Below are 17736 nucleotides of genomic sequence, written 5' to 3' on the forward strand. Positions count from 1 at the left end.
ACATTAATAAACCAGATGTTTTTTTTTCTGACAATCTGCAATCTTTTCATGGTCAGTAGTAGATTCTTAATTTCAGAGATCTTTTATTTAATTTCCACCACCTGCCATGGCAGGGTTTGAACCTGGGGACCCAGAACATTAGCTGAGTTCCTAGATTAATAGAATAGCGATAACACCACTAGGCCATCGCTTCCACTTTTCTTCAAATAAAGGCAAAGGAATGTTCTCTAAATGTGTTAAGCCACAGTGCAATTTTACTCCAATAATCGCTTTGGAGGAATGCTAGTGGTTTGTTGTACACTTAAGAGCAGGAATAGGCCATTCAACCCTTCAAATTTGCTTCACCATTCAATGAGATCATGGCTGATCTAGTTGTGATTTCAACTCCAGTTTGCCGTCTACCCCTCCATAACCTTAGGCCCCTTTGCCTATTGAAAATCTGTCTAACTCAGCCTTGAATAATAAATTCAGTGAAACAGCCTCCACGGTGCTGTGGTGAACAGAATGCCACCGATTAATGTCCCTCTAAAAGTAATTCTCCTCATCTCCATCTTAAATGGTAGAACTCTCATTCTTAAACTGAGTCCACTAGTTCTAAGATAAAAGCAAAATACTGCGGATGCTGGAATTTGAAACAGAATGGAAGGGATTATTCATCCTCTTCCTGTACTGGATGTCCATCCTCTTCTGCAGGGCGTTAGCACTGACCACCCAGGCTGGGCTTGTCAGGTTGCTGGTTGGTTATCTTCCTGCGGGTGCAGCATAGCATGTTAGACCTCCACAGCATTGGGCAGTCTCTCCAAGGAGGTGTTCAAAAACAGGGGGCGGGGGGCAGATTTTTTGGCAGTCATCATTTCTCAGCGACCTACAAAGTGAGGCTGGTGTGTGGTGGGGTGGCGTTTAAATGTGGCAGCCTGAGGGTGCTGAGGTGATGGTGGGGTGAGTGAATCACAGGCCGCCCAGCCAGCACCATGGTGTGGAACTCACGCAGGAAGATGCTTGTCATTAAGCGCTGCAAAACATGGCAGGAAAAGCCACCATTGCTGTCTGAGGGCCCAACGCTATTTTGTTCAGGTTTAAAAACACCAATCTTAGAGCCACTCTTCTCCCCTTTTAACTGAATATGAAATTCGATCATGTTATGATCACTGATGCCTAGAAGCTCCATTACTATGAGGTTATTGATTAATCCTGTCTCCTTGTTTATTACCAAATCTAGAATAGTCTGCTCCCAGGTTGGCTCTAGGACGTACTGCTCTAAGAAGCTGCCCCAGATAGACTCTATGAACTTATATTCTAGGCTATCCTTGCCAATCTGATTTACCCAATCTACATGTAGATTACTACAGTACCTTTCTTACACACCTCATTTATTTCTTCCTGTGTACTCTATCCTGCCGTGTGACACCTCTTAGGTGCCCTGTAAACTACTCCCATACTGACCTCTTACTGTTAGGATTGAGGTGAGGAGAGATTTCTTCTCCAGAGCTTGGCGAATCTGTGGAATTCACTACCACAGAAGGTAGTTGAGGCCAAAGCGTTGTGTGATTCTAAGAAAAAAATAGGTACAGCCCTTGGGGCTAAAGGGATCAAGACATATAGGGGGAAGTGGGGGGTACTGAATTTGATGATCAGCCATGCAGAGAGAAAGAAAAAGAACAAGAGTGAGACAGTGTGACGAGATGGTCAGGTGGCCTGGGAGTGGAGCGCTATTCTGGAGAAACTGTCCAAAGGAGTAGGACACAGCAGAGGGACAAGGAGTGGTCCCACAACATAGAAACAGGATCCAAACCCAAAGAATGGGCCAAAAAGAGGTCCCAAGAAGACAGTCAAGTTAAGGGACAAGCACTGGCAGCACAGTGACACAGTGGTTAGCACTGCTGCCTCACAGCTCCAAGGACCTGGGTTTGATTCCCAGCTCAGGTCATTGTTTGTGTGGAGTTTGCATGTTCTTCCTGTGTCTGCGTAGCTTTCTTTCGGGTGCTCTGGTTTCCTCCCACATTCCAAAGATGTGCAAGTTATGTTAATTGGCCATGCTAAATTGCCCCTTAGTGTCCTGGATGCTTAGACTAGAGGGTGTAGCCGGGTAAGTAAGTGAGCTACGGGGATAAGGCCTCAGTGGGATTGTTGTTGATGCAGACTCGATGGGCCAAATTGCCTCCTTCTGCACTGTAGGGTTTCTATGATTTCACAGGCATCCTGTTTCAATGAAGTTCCAAGTAAGAAACAGAAGAAAAGTTTCTGGATGAGAGAGACAGCACAAAGGCAGTAGACTTGTTCCAAAGTGAGCTTGAGAGAAGCAAGAAGATCCAAGGGGGCAAGGGAAGGTTGGTGACTCCTTGCCATGGGTTTTTAGAGCAGTAGCTTTGTGCCAAGTATCTGACAGCACGTGGGAGAGACGGAGCAAAAGTGTACATGAAGATCCACGTGTGAAGAACATCAGAAGAAGAAGACTGAAATCCTGGAGTATGAAAATGTCTAAATGAAAGCATCATCTGGGGGAGAATTCCAAGGCAGATTCTTCAAGTGTAGAGAATGGAAACCCTCTTAAGAAGACCAACGGTGGAAATTTCTGGTTGTGCCCACTCCAAGGGGGGACGGGAGTCCCACCCATTGCCAATCAGCGCTCTGTTGAGCATGAAATGAAAGCTTGCCTGTTGGGGTCAGCAGGGATGGGTTACGCACTGATTCTCAGGGTGGATTGGGAATGTGGGGGTGGAGGTGGGGGTGTCAAGCACTTGGCATCCTGAAAATCCAGGCCGTAGATGTTAATTCCTTCACACAAGGCAGACACCAATTGATAGCACAGATAAAGGATAGGATTTTGATTGCATAAACCAAGGTATGTACTTCCGAATGTCCAGCTAGTACCCCCATCAGAAACAGGTAGGAACTTTATTCACATATTTAAATCAAAGGATATTTACCATAAAGGCAAAAGGTCTTTAATTTAGAAAGGCATCATGTGTCAGTGCAGGCTTGGTGGGCCGAAGGGCCTGTCCCTGTGCTTACAGTTCTTCTTCTAAGACACTTAATCAAGGAACCAGTGAAAGGCACTCCCCACCTACACCATGTTCCAAAATCACCCAGTTACTTCCTATTGTGCTGTAAGTGTATCGCTACCTTCCCCAATTATCTTACCAAATATCTATCTTTTGAAGTATAATACTATCATGATATATATCAGTAACTGTCAAAAGGCAAATTAAACCATCAGCAAGATTCTTATTTACTGTGAGGTAGCCAATTTACTATCTTGATGATAAACTTTTTTCTAATAGCTACTTCTCAGGATTTTGTCATTTTAAAGAGAGTTAAAGGTGGCAGAGTGGCAATGTCACTGGCCCAATAATCTAGGCTAATGTTCTGGGGACAAGAGTTCAAATCCCATCACGGCAGCTGGTGGAGTTCAAATTCAAATAATAAATCCGGAATATTAAAAATGCTAATCTCAGTAATGTTGACCATGAAACTATCATTGATTGTTGTAAAAATCCATCTGGTTCACTAACGTGCTTTAGTGAAGGAAATCTGTCATCCAGACCCACAGTGATGGTCTTAACTGCCCTCTGAAATGGCCTAGTAAGCCACTCAGTTCAAGTACAATTAAAGATGGGCATTTAAGAAAATAAATTGTTCTTTTTTTATTTAATATGAATAAAATCTAAATGGAAGGTGTATTTAGGCCACCAACTCTTTCAAATATTGCCCCCTGCTCACTACAGATACTTTGCATGATTTGGAAGAAAACTCATCAGCAGATTGCTAAACAGGGAACTAACTCCCTTAGCTGTTGCTATCGGTTTAATAAGCTACATTGTATCTGATAAAACAATGCTGTGTATTTAACCTTAATGTCACATTGATAAACTCTTTAAACGATATGCACTCCTTCATTGTGCAGAGATGAGATTATAGAATCCCTATAGTGTAGAAGGCGGCCATTCAGCCTATCGAACCAGTAGCGACAACAATCCCAGCCGGGCCCTATCCCCATAACCCCACACATTTACACTGTTAGTCCCCCGGATACTGGGGGCTGTGTGAGGAAACCAGAGCACCCAGAGGGAGCCCATGCAGACACAGGGAGAATGTGCAAACTCCAGCAGTCTTCCAGGGCCAGAATTGAACCCAGGTCCTGTGAGGCAGCAGCGCTAACATCCAGACCAACTGTGTGTGCAGCGTGATGTCAACCATGACACTTGGAACAGGAAACATGACACCAAATGCCTGTCAGGTGAAAGTTGATCTGAGCCATTAGGTCGATCTTGCGACAGAATTGATATCCAAATAAAATATTAGAAATAGCTTGTCTCTGCATGTACTTTGTCACCATTAATTCCTATCCTCATAATTATGGAAGCTGCCTAAATAAACGTACCACACATTCCCAGAAAGGTGGTGCTTCATTGCAATGTGACACATTTGCATGGGCCATTCTTGTCCTTTATTTATTTTATAATGGCAACACAGACATCATACATTAGCATGCTTTGACACCCTACCCCTTCACCTTAAGGTTATACTTGTTCTTGACTCCCCATACTCATCTTTGTGGTGGACTGAAAAAATGTGGACACACACAACAATAATTTCCAACCATTATCATCCCAGGATTTAAGCAGTGTCTTCTGAACCCTACAAAGCTCAATCTGAAGACTTAGTTCCACAATCCCATGACTCCCCACTCCCCCATGAAGAGAGTGTAGGAGGGAGTTAGGGGAGTAACACTGGTATGCACCTTCAAGAATCTATTCTCCTATTTAGTGTGGCTCCCTGCTGAAACTGCAGGATATGGGAACCTTTTATGGTAATTATAAAGTACTTATAGAATTATGGGCGGGATTTTTAAGATGGACACACCCCAAAACTGGAAAGTTTCATCCAAACTCAACGAACCTTTAAATGGGTCACCGAATTTTCTGTTTTGCCTGCTGAGGGCGGGATAGGAATTTTGCGGCCTACATTTTAGGAAAGCCAACTGCGTTTTCAAAGTAGTTTCAATTTTAGCAAACCCATTAAGAACGTTCCAATTTTAACCATGCTGTTATCGAATGATTGTTACATTCATTAAAATTTCATACATTAAGTCATGCAACACATTGTCAGAAATTCTATTTATGTATTATGAACATTTGAAAGAAAAATTGTAAAAATCCAAGAAGTTGGATGGAGGTTCTCTGATCTTTTTGAATATCAGAAAGACTTTGAGTAATTTTACTGATAAGAAACTGCAGACTAACCTTAAAGACACAAAAATTGAATATAAAATGACATTTATTGAAACTATGGTGCATTCTTCTATTTTAAGGAAATAGAAAAGGAACTTATTAACAGTCAGTATGTTCTATTCACTGGGAAAGATATTTTCCAAGGGGAATCTCCATTAAGTGGCATGGTGGCACAGTTATTAGCGCTGCTGCCTCACAGCGTCACAGTGTCGGGTTCAGTTCCCAGCTTGGGTCTCTGAGTGTGTAGAGTCTGCATGTTCTCCCTGTGTCTGCATGGGTTTCCTCCCACAGTTTGAAAGACATTTCAGTTAGGTGCATTGGCCATGCTGAATTGGCCCTCATTTTAAAGTTTATTTTTGGGGCAGCATGGTAGCACAGTGGTTAGCACTGCTGCTTCACAGCTCCAGGGACCTGGGTTCGATTCCTGGCTTGGGTCACTGTCTGTGTGGAGTTTGCACATTCTCCTCGTGTCTGCATGGGTTTCCTCCAGGTGCTCTGGTTTCCTCGCACAGTCCAAAGACGTGCGGGTTAGGTTGATTGGCCATGCTTAAATTGCCCCTTAGTGTCCGGAGGCTAGAGGGACTAGTGGGTAAAATATGTAGGGATATGGGGGTAGGGCCTGGGTGGGATTGTGGTCGGTGCAGACTCAATGGGCTGAATGGCCTTTGTACAGTAGGGATTCTATGGAATTAAGGCACTATTGATATTCATAACAGTAATGATCAAATTCCAAAAGAATGAGCAAGGGGCAATTCAAAATATTTTCTAACCAAGGTTTCTTCTATTAGCAGGTTTACAGTAAATATTCTACACCAAAAATGTCAAGGGCTAAGATTTAATCACATTTCTGTTGTATTAGAGCAGTTAACTCTATTGTTCTTACCTCATTGTATAATGTGTTTCATTTCCTTTGGACAGAAAAGGCACTCTCATCTGTATGTTGACTAACAAGATGACAGATAGCAAATAGGATGTCATTTCTGCCTGAAAGTGTCCATCTGCTTCATCATTCAGGGCCTCCTCCAGAGAGGCAGGGTAAGCTTGGGTAACATTTGAGACTTGCTTTGCGAGTTCCACAACTTTATTCGAAACCTTGCTGCAGAATACACAGTCCTTCGTCATGTCCCGATTGACTTGGTACCATCCCGGCAAAAGGAGGGACAAGTAATCATCCTGTGACAAAAGGCCAAAGGACACTGGACAGCGAGGCTCAAACATGCCCAGATGCTTCATGCAGAGTTCATCCAGATCTCTATCCACACCCCAGGGAAAGAGGCAGGAAATTAGCAACTTTGCTGTGTCTCTGGCCATATTAACATCCATTTTCTTCGCTGCTGATGTTGCAATCCGCTTAGTGCCCTTGGGTTTAGTTTTTTGTTTGCTAATTCCGGCACCTTCCCTCGCAAGTCCACTTGTATTAGTCTCACTGTAAAACAGATGTTCACGGACTAAATCTTTCACCGAACCATTTGCCTGACACGGGGATGCTGTTGTCTTGTTTCTTTTTAAGGACATTGGTGGTTTCTTCCCCTCAATATTGGTTAGTCTCTTCAACGTCTCATGACTTTGGACAATATTTTGTGATTTGGGCTCTTTCTCTTGATACGAGAGGAGCTGATCACAAATGGCGCTGATGTCGAACAGTAAAATGTGGATTGTGCCATCACTCCATTTTGTTTTCACAGGCAGCACGGTGAACGGCTGCAAGGTCAGTTCTGGAAATGCAGACTGCAATTTAAAAGCAAAAAATGATGACTATTGGTTTTTTAAAATTTTATTTATTTGTGTCGCAAGTAGCCTTACGTTAATTCTGCAGAGGGGCAAGGTGGCACAGTGGTTAGCACTGCTGCCTCACAGAGCCAGGGACCTGAGTTCGATTCCCGGCCTCGGGTTACTGTCTGTATGGACATTCTTCCCGTGCTTAAAAGGGAAATTAGGAGAGCCAGAAGGGGTCATGAGAAGACCTTGGCAGGTAAGATTAAGGAGAATCCCAAGGCCTTCTATAAATATGTGAAAGGTAAAAGGATGAGAAGAGAAGGGATAGGACCTATAAAAGGTGAAGGGGGAAAGGTCTGTGTGGAACCAGAAGAAATGACAGAGGTGCTTAATGAGTACTTTGCCTCAGTATTCACGGTGGAAGCTGATCTGGGAGATTCTGCTACGGATTTGCAGCAGATGGAAAAGATTGAGTATGTGGATATTAAGGAGGAGGATGTGTTAGAACTTTTGAATTCTATCAAGATAGATAAGTCGCCGGGACCAGATGGGATGTACCCCAGGATACTGTGGGAGGCGAGGGAAGTGATTGCAGAGCCCCTGGCGATGATCTTTGCGTCGTCAATGGAGACGGGAGAGGTTCCGGAAGATTGGAGGATTGCGGATGTAGTTCCTATTTTCAAGAAAGGGAACAGAGATAGCCCGGGAAATTACCGACCGGTGAGTCTGACCTCAGTGGTTGGTAAGCTGATGGAGAGGCTTCTGAGGGACAAGATTTACAAGCATTTGGAGAGGTTTGACATGATCAGGAATAGTCAGCATGGATTTGTCAAAGGCAGGTCGTGCCTTACGAGCCAAGTTGAGTTCTTCGATAATGTGACTGAACACATTGACGAAGGAAGTGCCGTGGACGTGGTGTACATGGACTTCAGCAAGGCGTTTGATAAGGTCCCTCATGCAAGACTTCTTGAGAAGGTGAGAGGGCATGGGATCCAAGGGCCTTTGGCCTTGTGGATCCAGAACTGGCTTGCCTGCAGAAGGCAGAGAGTGGTTGTGGATGGATCTTTTTCTGAATGGAGGTCAGTCACCAGTGGAGTGCCCCAGGGATCTGTTCTAGGACCCTTGCTGTTTGTCATTTTCATAAATGACCTGGATGAGGAAGTGGAGGGATGGGTAAGTAAGTTCGCTGATGACACGAAGGTCGGTGGTGTTGTGGATGGTCTGGAAGGATGTCAAAAGTTGCAGCAGGACATAAATAGGATGCAGGACTGGGCGGAGAAGTGGCAGATGGACTTCAACGCGGATAAATGTGTAGTCGTCCATTTTGGCAGAACCAACGGGATGAACGAGTACACTATCAAGGGCAGGAGTCTTAGTAGTGTTGAAGAGCAGAGGGATCTTGGGGTCCGGGTCCACAGGACTCTTAAATCGGCCTCGCAGGTGGAGGAGGTGGTCAAGAAGGCGTATGGTGTACTGGCCTTCATTAATCGAGGGATTGAGTTTAGGAGTCGGGAGGTAATGCTGCAACTTTATAAGACCCTTGTCAGGCCTCATTTGGAGTACTGTGCGCGGTTCTGGTCGCCTCACTATAGGAAAGACATAGAAGCTATTGAAAGGGTACAGAGGAGATTTACAAGGATGTTGCCTGGACTGGGAGGCATGCCTTATGAAGTTAGGTTGAGTGAGCTGGGACTCTTTTCCCTGGAGAGACGAAGGTTGAGAGGCGACCTGATAGAAGTTGAGAGGAATAGATAGGGTGGATTCTCAGACGCTATTTCCCCGGGTTGAAATGGTCGCTACGAGAGGACACAGATTTAAGGTGCGGGCAGAGAAGTACAGAAGTGATGTTAGGGGTAAGTTTTTCACTCAGAGGGTGGTGAGTGAATGGAATTGGCTGCCGTCAGTGGTGGTGGAGGCGAACTCGCTGGGGTCTTTTAAAAGACTTCTGGATGAGTATATGAGGTTTAATGGGATTGGGGGTTATAGATAGGTCTATAGATTGGTAGGTGTTGATGTGATCGGCGCAACTCGTGGGCCGAAGGGCCTGTTTGTGCTGTAGTGTTCTATGTTCTATGTGTCTGCCTGGGTTTCCTCTGGATGCTCCGGTTTCCTCCCACAGTCCAAATGACATAGGTGTATTGTCCATGCTAAATTCTTCCTCAGTGTACCCGATCAGGCACTGGAGTGTGGCGATTAGGGGATTTTCACAATAACTTCAATGCAGTGTTAATGTAAGCCTACTTGTGACTAATAAATACATTTCATTACTATGAAAATTCCCTAGTTGCCACACTCCAGTGCCTGTTCGGGTACACTGAAGGAGAATTTAACATAGCCAATACACCTAACCAGCATGTCATTGTGGGAGGAAACCCGGAGGAAACCCACGCAGACATGGGGAGAACATGCAGACTCTGCATAGATGATGGCCCAAGCCAGGAATCAAACATGGGTCCTTGGCGGTGTGAGGCAGCAGTGCTAACCACTGTGCCACCCCACCAAAATGTTTACAAGTAAATACTAAGGCATAAATAGAAAAAAGATGGAGGAAAACAATGGCATGATACGTGGTTACAAGGCATGCAGAGTTACCTTAATGGTTTGTGAAAGAAATTTAAAACAAATGAAGTGCCCGCCCCCCCCCCCTTGATAGAACCGTTTTATGATCCGCATGAAATTAACTAATTTCAGCCACAGGTTTGCATTAGTGAGGATTGAAAAACATTTAATAATCAGCCAGTGCTCCTGTTCCCAATCGCTACCTAACCATCACTGCTTCAAATGAACGCTTGTGGATGTGGCATGAGGACAAGATGAGTTTAAGCTCTGATATTTCTCACAGTGGGGTGATATGCAAACACTCAATGTCAAGGGTTAATAACAGCCACTTGGGCAAGATACCCTGTAGAATTGTGCCTGGGCAAGAAGTCAAACGTTGGAGAGGGTGCACAAAAATGAGGGAAGAGAGAAAAGCCGGTAAAGGAAGACAGGTGGAAAGGACTATTAGCGAAACATTACAAAGGAACCCTAGGCACGTTCATCAGTTATTATCTGTCTGTTATTTCAACTGAAGTGTAACTGGTTAAGATAATGGGGTGATGCTTAAGTTAATGCAGCAGATATAGGAATGTCATATAAACACATTAATACTTGAGTGTTTTTAATGCCCAAGTCATTTGCGCTCTAAGACAAGTTCTAATTATTTTTCATAAATTGGTTTGAATTTCTTCAGCCAGGCTTATCCTCACTGTGATCACACGCGGGAAGCTAACAATCAGCACAGATGCTGCTCTGGCTGTAAGCTCCGCATCAGCTTTTCAACATATGCGCTCACCTTCCCTGTAGCGATGCTCAGACAATAGCCAGCAGCTTCCTGCTCTGCTGAGCTCGTGCGAGCCATTGCTTGTAAAAAACCTTTAAACTGAGCTCAGATTATAATTAAGCACTGCCTTATTTTGGCCAACAAAGTCGCTCGTGGACTGGTGGCCGGCAAAAGACTTGTTGGAAAGCCCAAGTTAACAGGGCGTACCTAACAACTGCATAAACATTTTGCACTTTAGATCACACCGTGCTCGTTAGAAAGAAAAGTTTACCTTGATTATGCAGTTTGGCAGTTCATTATCACAGCTAAATATTGATGCCCATGGCTTGCCTTTGGCAGAATGTCAAATTCTTTACGCTCAGCGCCGTCAATTCCTGAAATTTTTATTTTAACGTCATTCTTCAAAACATTTCGCAACAGATTTTATTGCTCAACTGGTCAATAATTAAAACAGATTTTAATTTGCGTTTCTTTCAAGATCGGATTGTATCATTCACTGATCCAGCAGTCAAGTCCGTTGAAAACAGAACATTGCTTTTCCGTTAATTAAAAAAAAAGGCATTTTAGCCCTTTGTAAAGCACAACAGAATGTTGAAAATACATGCTTGACTTTTGAAATGGTCGGGAGAATATTTGAGGAGAGGCTATTATAATGCAAGCCAGGGGAAAAAAAATATATTGACCTCTGATGGTTCATCTGCTCAATTTCCAATTTAAAGGTCACGAGGTCAAACCCCAAGGCTATTTGTCACTCAAAGTTGCTCACCTCATCTGGATGGAGTCTGTCAGATTACAACCGGCAAACATTGGCATGGAAGTCACAAAATTTTCCATATAAAAGGGGAGGGGGGAAGGGAAAAGGGGAAGGAATTGGTAGAGCACCAACTGATTTATACATCCTACCTATCCATCAATGCGGAGTGATATTGGTGATAATTGTTCAGGAGCTGCTGGAAGCTGCCACTTCACTCTCCCCTCTCCAATATTTCTAAGCTAGGAGGATGAGCCAAATCAAAATGGTAGGAAGAAATGGGATTGTCTTTTTTTCCCTCCTCAGAAGTAGAAAGGAATATCGTGGCGTAATGGTAGAATCTTCTTCCTCAGAGGCTTGACAACTCAATATAATTTGAAAAGAGACATCCAGAATCTAAATGCCAATCACTTGTTCATTCTTGGTGTTTAAAGAATTGGTAATATCTTCAGATTTCCTCTCTGCCCCGAAATGGTTTATGTTGCTTAGAGCTGGACAGAAAAGAACTAAACCACATTTCTCCTTCACCCGAGTTCCACAGTTTCCTGAGATGAACATGAAGTGTGTTTGATCTGGAAAGTTAAATTACCCATTTGTTTTATTCTTTTGTGGGATTTGGGTGGCAGTGGCTAGGCCAGCATTTATTGAAAACATCGCCAAGCACCTTTAAGAGTCAATTGGTTACAATCATCAATGGTTTCATGGTCATCATTAGACTTTTTATTCCATATTTTTCTTCAATTCAAATTTCACCATCTGCTATGGTGGGGTTCGAACCTGGGTCCCCAGAGCATTACCTCTCTGGGTCTCTGGATTATTCGTCCAGTGACAATACCATTACATCACTGCCACCCACTAATGCAGCATGTACCTCATTAGCTTAACTGTTTTTCTCTTCACATCCACCTAAATGAATGTCCATCACTACAAAGGTAAATGTAAATGTAAAAATATATCAGATTATTGATTTCAGCAACTTCTTTTTATCTATGTTATTTTTCTTTCACAGGACTTGGGCATCATTTGTTTTCCATCCCTAGTTACCCTTGAACTGAGTAGCTTGCCACACCTATTCAGAGGGCAGTTAAGGATTGACCACATCTCTGTGGGTTCTGGAGACATATGTAGGCCAGAACAGTTAAGAATTGCAGATTTCTTTCCCTGAAGGGATAGATTTTTACAGTAGTTTCATGACGGCTATTACTGAGACTATTGAGTCGGGATTATTACTTGAATTCAGATTCCATCCGGTTGCCATGGTGCAATTTGAACCCATGTCCTCCAGTACATTAGCCTAGCCCTTCGAATTACTAGTCAAGTGACATGACCACTATGCCACCGTCATCCAATGAAGATGTGGGCTATGAGCCTACATATTACAATTTATATTCTATTATACCAATGACAGCAATATACAGTTCACCTGTGCTATACGTGAGGAAGATTAAAATATTTCACTTCATTTGTCCAATGACTGCAGTTTCCTGAGCTTTCAGGGGAAAAAGCTGGAGTGCCACATGAGATATCTTGCACTGATGTTACCCAGATACCAAAACACCATAAAGTTTATTTATTAGTGTCACAAGTAGACTTACATTAACACTGCAATGAAGTTACTGTGAAAATCCCCTAGTCGCCACACTCTGGCATCTGTTCGAGTACACTGAAGGAGAATTTAGCATGGCCAATGCACCTAACCAGCATGTCTTTTGATCTGTGGGAGGAAACTGGAGCACCCGGAGGAAAAACATGCAGACATGTGGGGAAGTCTGCATAGACAGTAACCCAAGCTGGGAATTGAACCTGGGTTTCTGGCACTGTGGGGCAGCAGTGCTAATCACTGTGCCACTCTAAGACAGCAGCATTATTAATATTTAAATCAATTTATCCAGTAATCTGTGTATACTTGATTTGTCCATTTTGGAGAAGATAAGTGGGAATTGAGAGTGATAGAGAAACATGTTACTGATGAATGGGTGGTGCAGGGTGCAAAAAGGTGAGGACAGCTCGAGCGCCTAGTGAAATGTATGTCACTTGAGAATCTGCTATGTTAGTGTTCCAGGCTGAAGTGAAGCTTTTATATTGTCAATTTCAGCATCCTCTTCCGGCTTTGATTCTGTCCTTTCATTCCCCCTACTCAACTCTTAGACCCCCATTGTAATGGTAACTCTGTAGAAGATGCAGCCACAATAATGAGAATCTTGGGAGCAGTGGATGTGTAGTGCAAGGGGCCTCCAATCTATTCAAGCATCTGAAGCACTGCTTCAAGATGCCACTAGCATGCTCAATAATATTCCTGCTGGTTGCAATGGACATTATTTGATCAGTGCTCTAACTCAGTCTCTTGCTATTGAATAGGTGTTACTGGCAAGGGCTAAATATAGAATCCCTTGCTATTCATGGAGGACTCATCATTATGAACAGAAGTATGAATACTACATGGCTACAATCATCCAGTGTGTCTGCGCAAAGCAGCAATAAAATGTAAATATATTGTCCATACACACATTCACTTTGGCCAGTTGATAAAGCGGTGGAATCATTGGCTCTCCTGAATAAAGCACTCCCCTTCCTAATACCTCTGTAGGCAGTGAATAACACCATGGACATCTCCATTTGTGGATCGGAATGCACCAGTATAAAAAGGAAGCACCATATATGCTGTAACCGAGTTACAGTACCAAGGCACTATTGATGATTCAATCCCAGGTAGCTGGGCACAATGAACAATACACTGCTGACGCCATCATACTTCCCTGCCCTTGCTTTTATTCCAGATGTTAAGGGTCATTGCGTATAATGCCCAACATGCTACATTTTTCTGTCACCAGGAAACAAGTGTGCAGCTGATATCAGTAACGACAGATTGCAAAGACTCCCGGCTAATGTCAATGCTATACTCTTAATGGAAGTTTCTCATCCCTGGAACCATTCTTGTCAGCCTCTTCTGCAGTCTCTCCAATGTGTCCACATCCTCCCTATAGTGTGGCACCCACAGCTGTACACGATATTCCAGCTGAGGTCTAATGAGTGTCTTGGGTAAGTTAGATATAACCTCTTTGCTCTTGTACTCTCTGCTGCTATTAATAAAGCCCAGAATATTATATGCTTTATTAACTGCTCTCCACCTCTCCCACCACCTTGAGCATAAAAGTCAAGGCTTAAATGCCAGAGCAGTACTGAAGGAATGTTGCTTTGTCTGAGGTGCCATCTTTTGAATGAGACTTTAAACTGAGACGCGGACATTAAAAAAAAGGCACTATTTCAAAGATGAGCAAGTGAGTTAAACATAGTGTGGTGACCAGCATTTGTCCCCCAGTCAACATCAAGAGATAGGTTACCCCATCATTATGACAAAGCTGTGTGTTGGAGCCTGCAGTGTAAAAATTGGCCACTGTTTCATTAGTCTAATTAGTGACTACAATTCAAAAGTTCTATATCGCTTTGGGAGGGATGATGGTAATGAAAGGCTGTATATAAATGTAAAGTAAAAGTAAGGTTTATTTGTTAGTCACAAGGAACATTAACACTGCAATGAAGTTACTGTGAAATTCCCTTAGTCGCCACACTCTGGCACTTGTTCGAGTCAATGCACCTAACCAGCACGTCTTTTACAACGTGGTAGGAAACAGGAGCACTCGGAGGAAACCCGTGTAGACACGTGGTGATGTGCAAACTCCACACAGACAGTGATCCAAGCAAGGAATCAAACCTAGAACCCTGGCATTGTGAGACAGCAGTGCTAACCATTGTGCTCCACCGTGTCGCATGAAATGCAAGTTCATCTTTCTGGATGTACTTGCCAATATGAGCTAGAGGGTTACTGATGTAATGTGTCCGTTCATAACACCCATCCACCTCAAGCCCAAAAGAAGTCTACTTAAGAATACCGACCCTGAATCCATTTTTCACCCACCTCATCAGGGCAAGGCACTTGGAACTTCAACCCACCCTCAATTTACTGGGAGCAGAATGGAACCCTGACCGTATCAGGAACATTTTGCTCAGGTTTAAGGGGGTAACTATGAAAAGCAGTATAAATGTACGTAACAATATATATCCAAAAATGTCTTTCCAAAAAAGACATTTGACAAAATTCTGCATGATTGGGTACAATTTCATCTTAAAATGGCATGGGTTCCTTATACCCTCAGCGAGTGGATACATCGCTCTCTGAAATGTACGAAGCAAATTGCAATTGTTAAGAATTAAGTCAGCATCTGAAAAGTACTGAAAGGGACATTGCAGGGAATGCAGGATTCCTGCTATTTCCAGTTAATGAAACAACATGATTCAGTAGCTTGAAGCTTGGTAGCACAGTGATTAGGCTGCTGCCTCAGTGACATGAACCCGGGTTCAATTCCTGGCTTGGGTCACTGTCTGTGTGGAGTCTGCACATTCTCCTCGTGTCTGCACGGGTTTCCTCCAGGTGCTCCAATTTCTTCCCACAGTCTAAAGGATGTGTTGGTTAGGTATGTTGGCCATGCTAAATCCTCCCTCAGTGTACCAGAACAGGTGCCGGAGCATGGTGACCAGGGGATTTTCACAGCAACTTCATTGCATTGTTAATGTAATCCTACTTGCGACACTAATAAATAAACTTAAACAAACTGGTCAATTGAGACACAAGGGAGATTTCCATTGCGGGATGGTTTCCAAGATGAACGACAAGAATCATTTCTAGAATCAGAAAGCTTGATGGAAACTATGAGGAAACTTTGTCCAATGGATCCCATGGTGTCATGCTGGGGGAGGGCAGACAGTGCCCATTTCTGAACTGAGAAAAAAAGAATTCCACTCCATGGACACAGAACCTCTCCCTCACCCCAGATATGGGACCCACCCCTCCATGGACATGGGACCCCCTCTCCAGGGAAACCCCGAACATCCCCAATGGAACCTCGCACCCCCAGTAGTGTCCCTTGACTTGACCCTTTCCCATCTGGGGGCTCTATTTACCTGTGCCCCTCCCTCCCCCACCCTGGTGGATACTCTTCATCAGTTCTCCATTTGTTAAAACTTGTCAGGAGCCCTGGTGGCATAACTTTCAAGAAATCACTTTCTCATGAGGGAGGTTTTCCAGCGGGGAGACCCACGAATTACATGTGAATGAATTCGAACGGGGTTCTCATCATTGCATGATGCGATCGGGAACCCCGTTACCTGGTGGGGGCAGAAACCCCATTACATCACTGGTGGGGGCAGAAACCCTGTTTTGCCACTGGTGGGGATAGTCAGGCAGGGAAATCCTGGCAGTGCAAAAGCCATTTTAGAACTCCCTTCAATTCTCCGCCCCTGCTGTCATCCCTGCCCACTGAAAATGAGGGCAGAAACTCTCCCTCTCCCCGCACCCAACTCCAACCAATGGCCTAGGAAAGGTAGCTTCAGAGTATCATGAACTGAACCATGTTGGAAGGACAAGGACACAGCTCCAAACCATTCAAAGACAACGTCAGGAGGTTCTTCATATGAACAGTGATAAATATATGGAATGAACTCCTGGGTAGGGAAGCAAAAGCTTCACTCATGGTCATAGTGATGGTGAAACTGTAGACTTCTTCTCGATGGATAAAGCAAGATGGGCCAAATGCCCTTGTTCATCTGTACCAATTTTGAAATCAAATAAGGATACGCCGGAGAAATAAAATTTCAAATATTTTACACCGTTTTATGAAACATTAGGAATTATGTTTGAGATGATCTATTACCTCAGCTTCTCATGCAAATAAATGGAAAAGGACTTGGTTAATATTTTAGGAGCTCTGCAAATTCAGAGATACACTTCAGGTCTGAAGGATAATGAACAAAAAAAAAGACCAGTTACTCTAATACCAGTACCACGCAGAGGCTTAATCACTTCAACATTTATTTGAAGAACACAGCAGTTGTTTATCTTTCACAGATCTGGAGCTCTTTGAGGAGATAATTCAGTTAAAAGATTAGTGCTATCCAAGAGACAGAATTCACTTAAGTATTTAAGTGGCATTTATAAAGTTTGTCATGAGGCCAAGCTCCTCATTTTTTCTAAACTTTCATCTGACTGAAAATTTTGCAATCTGAACTGAGACAGAGACGCGAGGGGAAATGTGTGGGGGAACTTGTTCACACAGAGAGTGGTGGGTGCCTGGAACGCGCTGCCAGAGGAGGTGGTGGAAGCAGGCACATTAGCAACATTTAAGAGGCACCTGGATGGGTACATGAATACATAGGAACATAGAAGATAGGGCCAAATGGCCTCCTCCTGCTCCTTTGAGCCTGGTTCCGCCATTCATCATGATCATGGCTGATCATCCAACTCAATAGCCTAATCCCTGCGTTCTCCCCATAACCTTTGATCCCATTCACCCCAACCACCTCTTGAATACATAGGGAGGGAATAAAAGGATACGGACTGAGTAACGGCACATTTTTTTTAAATTTAGTTAGGGCATAATGATTGGCACAGGCTTGGAGGGCTGAAGGGTCTGTTCCTGTGCTGTACTTTTCTTTGTTCAAACTGTTTAAAAATGTAATGCCACACTCTAAAGTGAAGGCAAAGAACAAACAAATCACCCTCAGAGGGGAATGTGAAGAGAGAAACATTTCCTATAATCCTGACACTCATCCGAACTCATAGCTTTCTATAGAAGAGACATTAAAAATGTAAAGTACTGATATGGAAACAATGGCTGCCACAGATACAGAGAAATTTTCTGGAAAAAATACACAATGGGTGA

The 17736-nt window shown here is 43.5% G+C and overlaps 1 protein-coding gene across 1 annotated transcript in view; it reads right to left on the reverse strand.

Moving 5' to 3' along the window:
- LOC145359645 (WD repeat-containing protein 72-like) overlaps positions 1 to 17736 on the reverse strand; it is a 263829-nt gene that overhangs the window by 102530 nt on the left and 143563 nt on the right. Inside the window, exon 15 of the mRNA XM_080214356.1 lies at positions 6115 to 6959. Coding sequence (XP_080070482.1) covers positions 6115 to 6959 — 845 coding nt within the window. The remainder of the gene's footprint in view (positions 1 to 6114; positions 6960 to 17736) is intronic.

Source organism: Carcharhinus amblyrhynchos, chromosome 28 (assembly GCF_965287045.1).
Source record: "Carcharhinus amblyrhynchos chromosome 28, sCarAmb.v2.hapA, whole genome shotgun sequence".
NCBI classification, from domain to species: domain Eukaryota; kingdom Metazoa; phylum Chordata; class Chondrichthyes; order Carcharhiniformes; family Carcharhinidae; genus Carcharhinus; species Carcharhinus amblyrhynchos.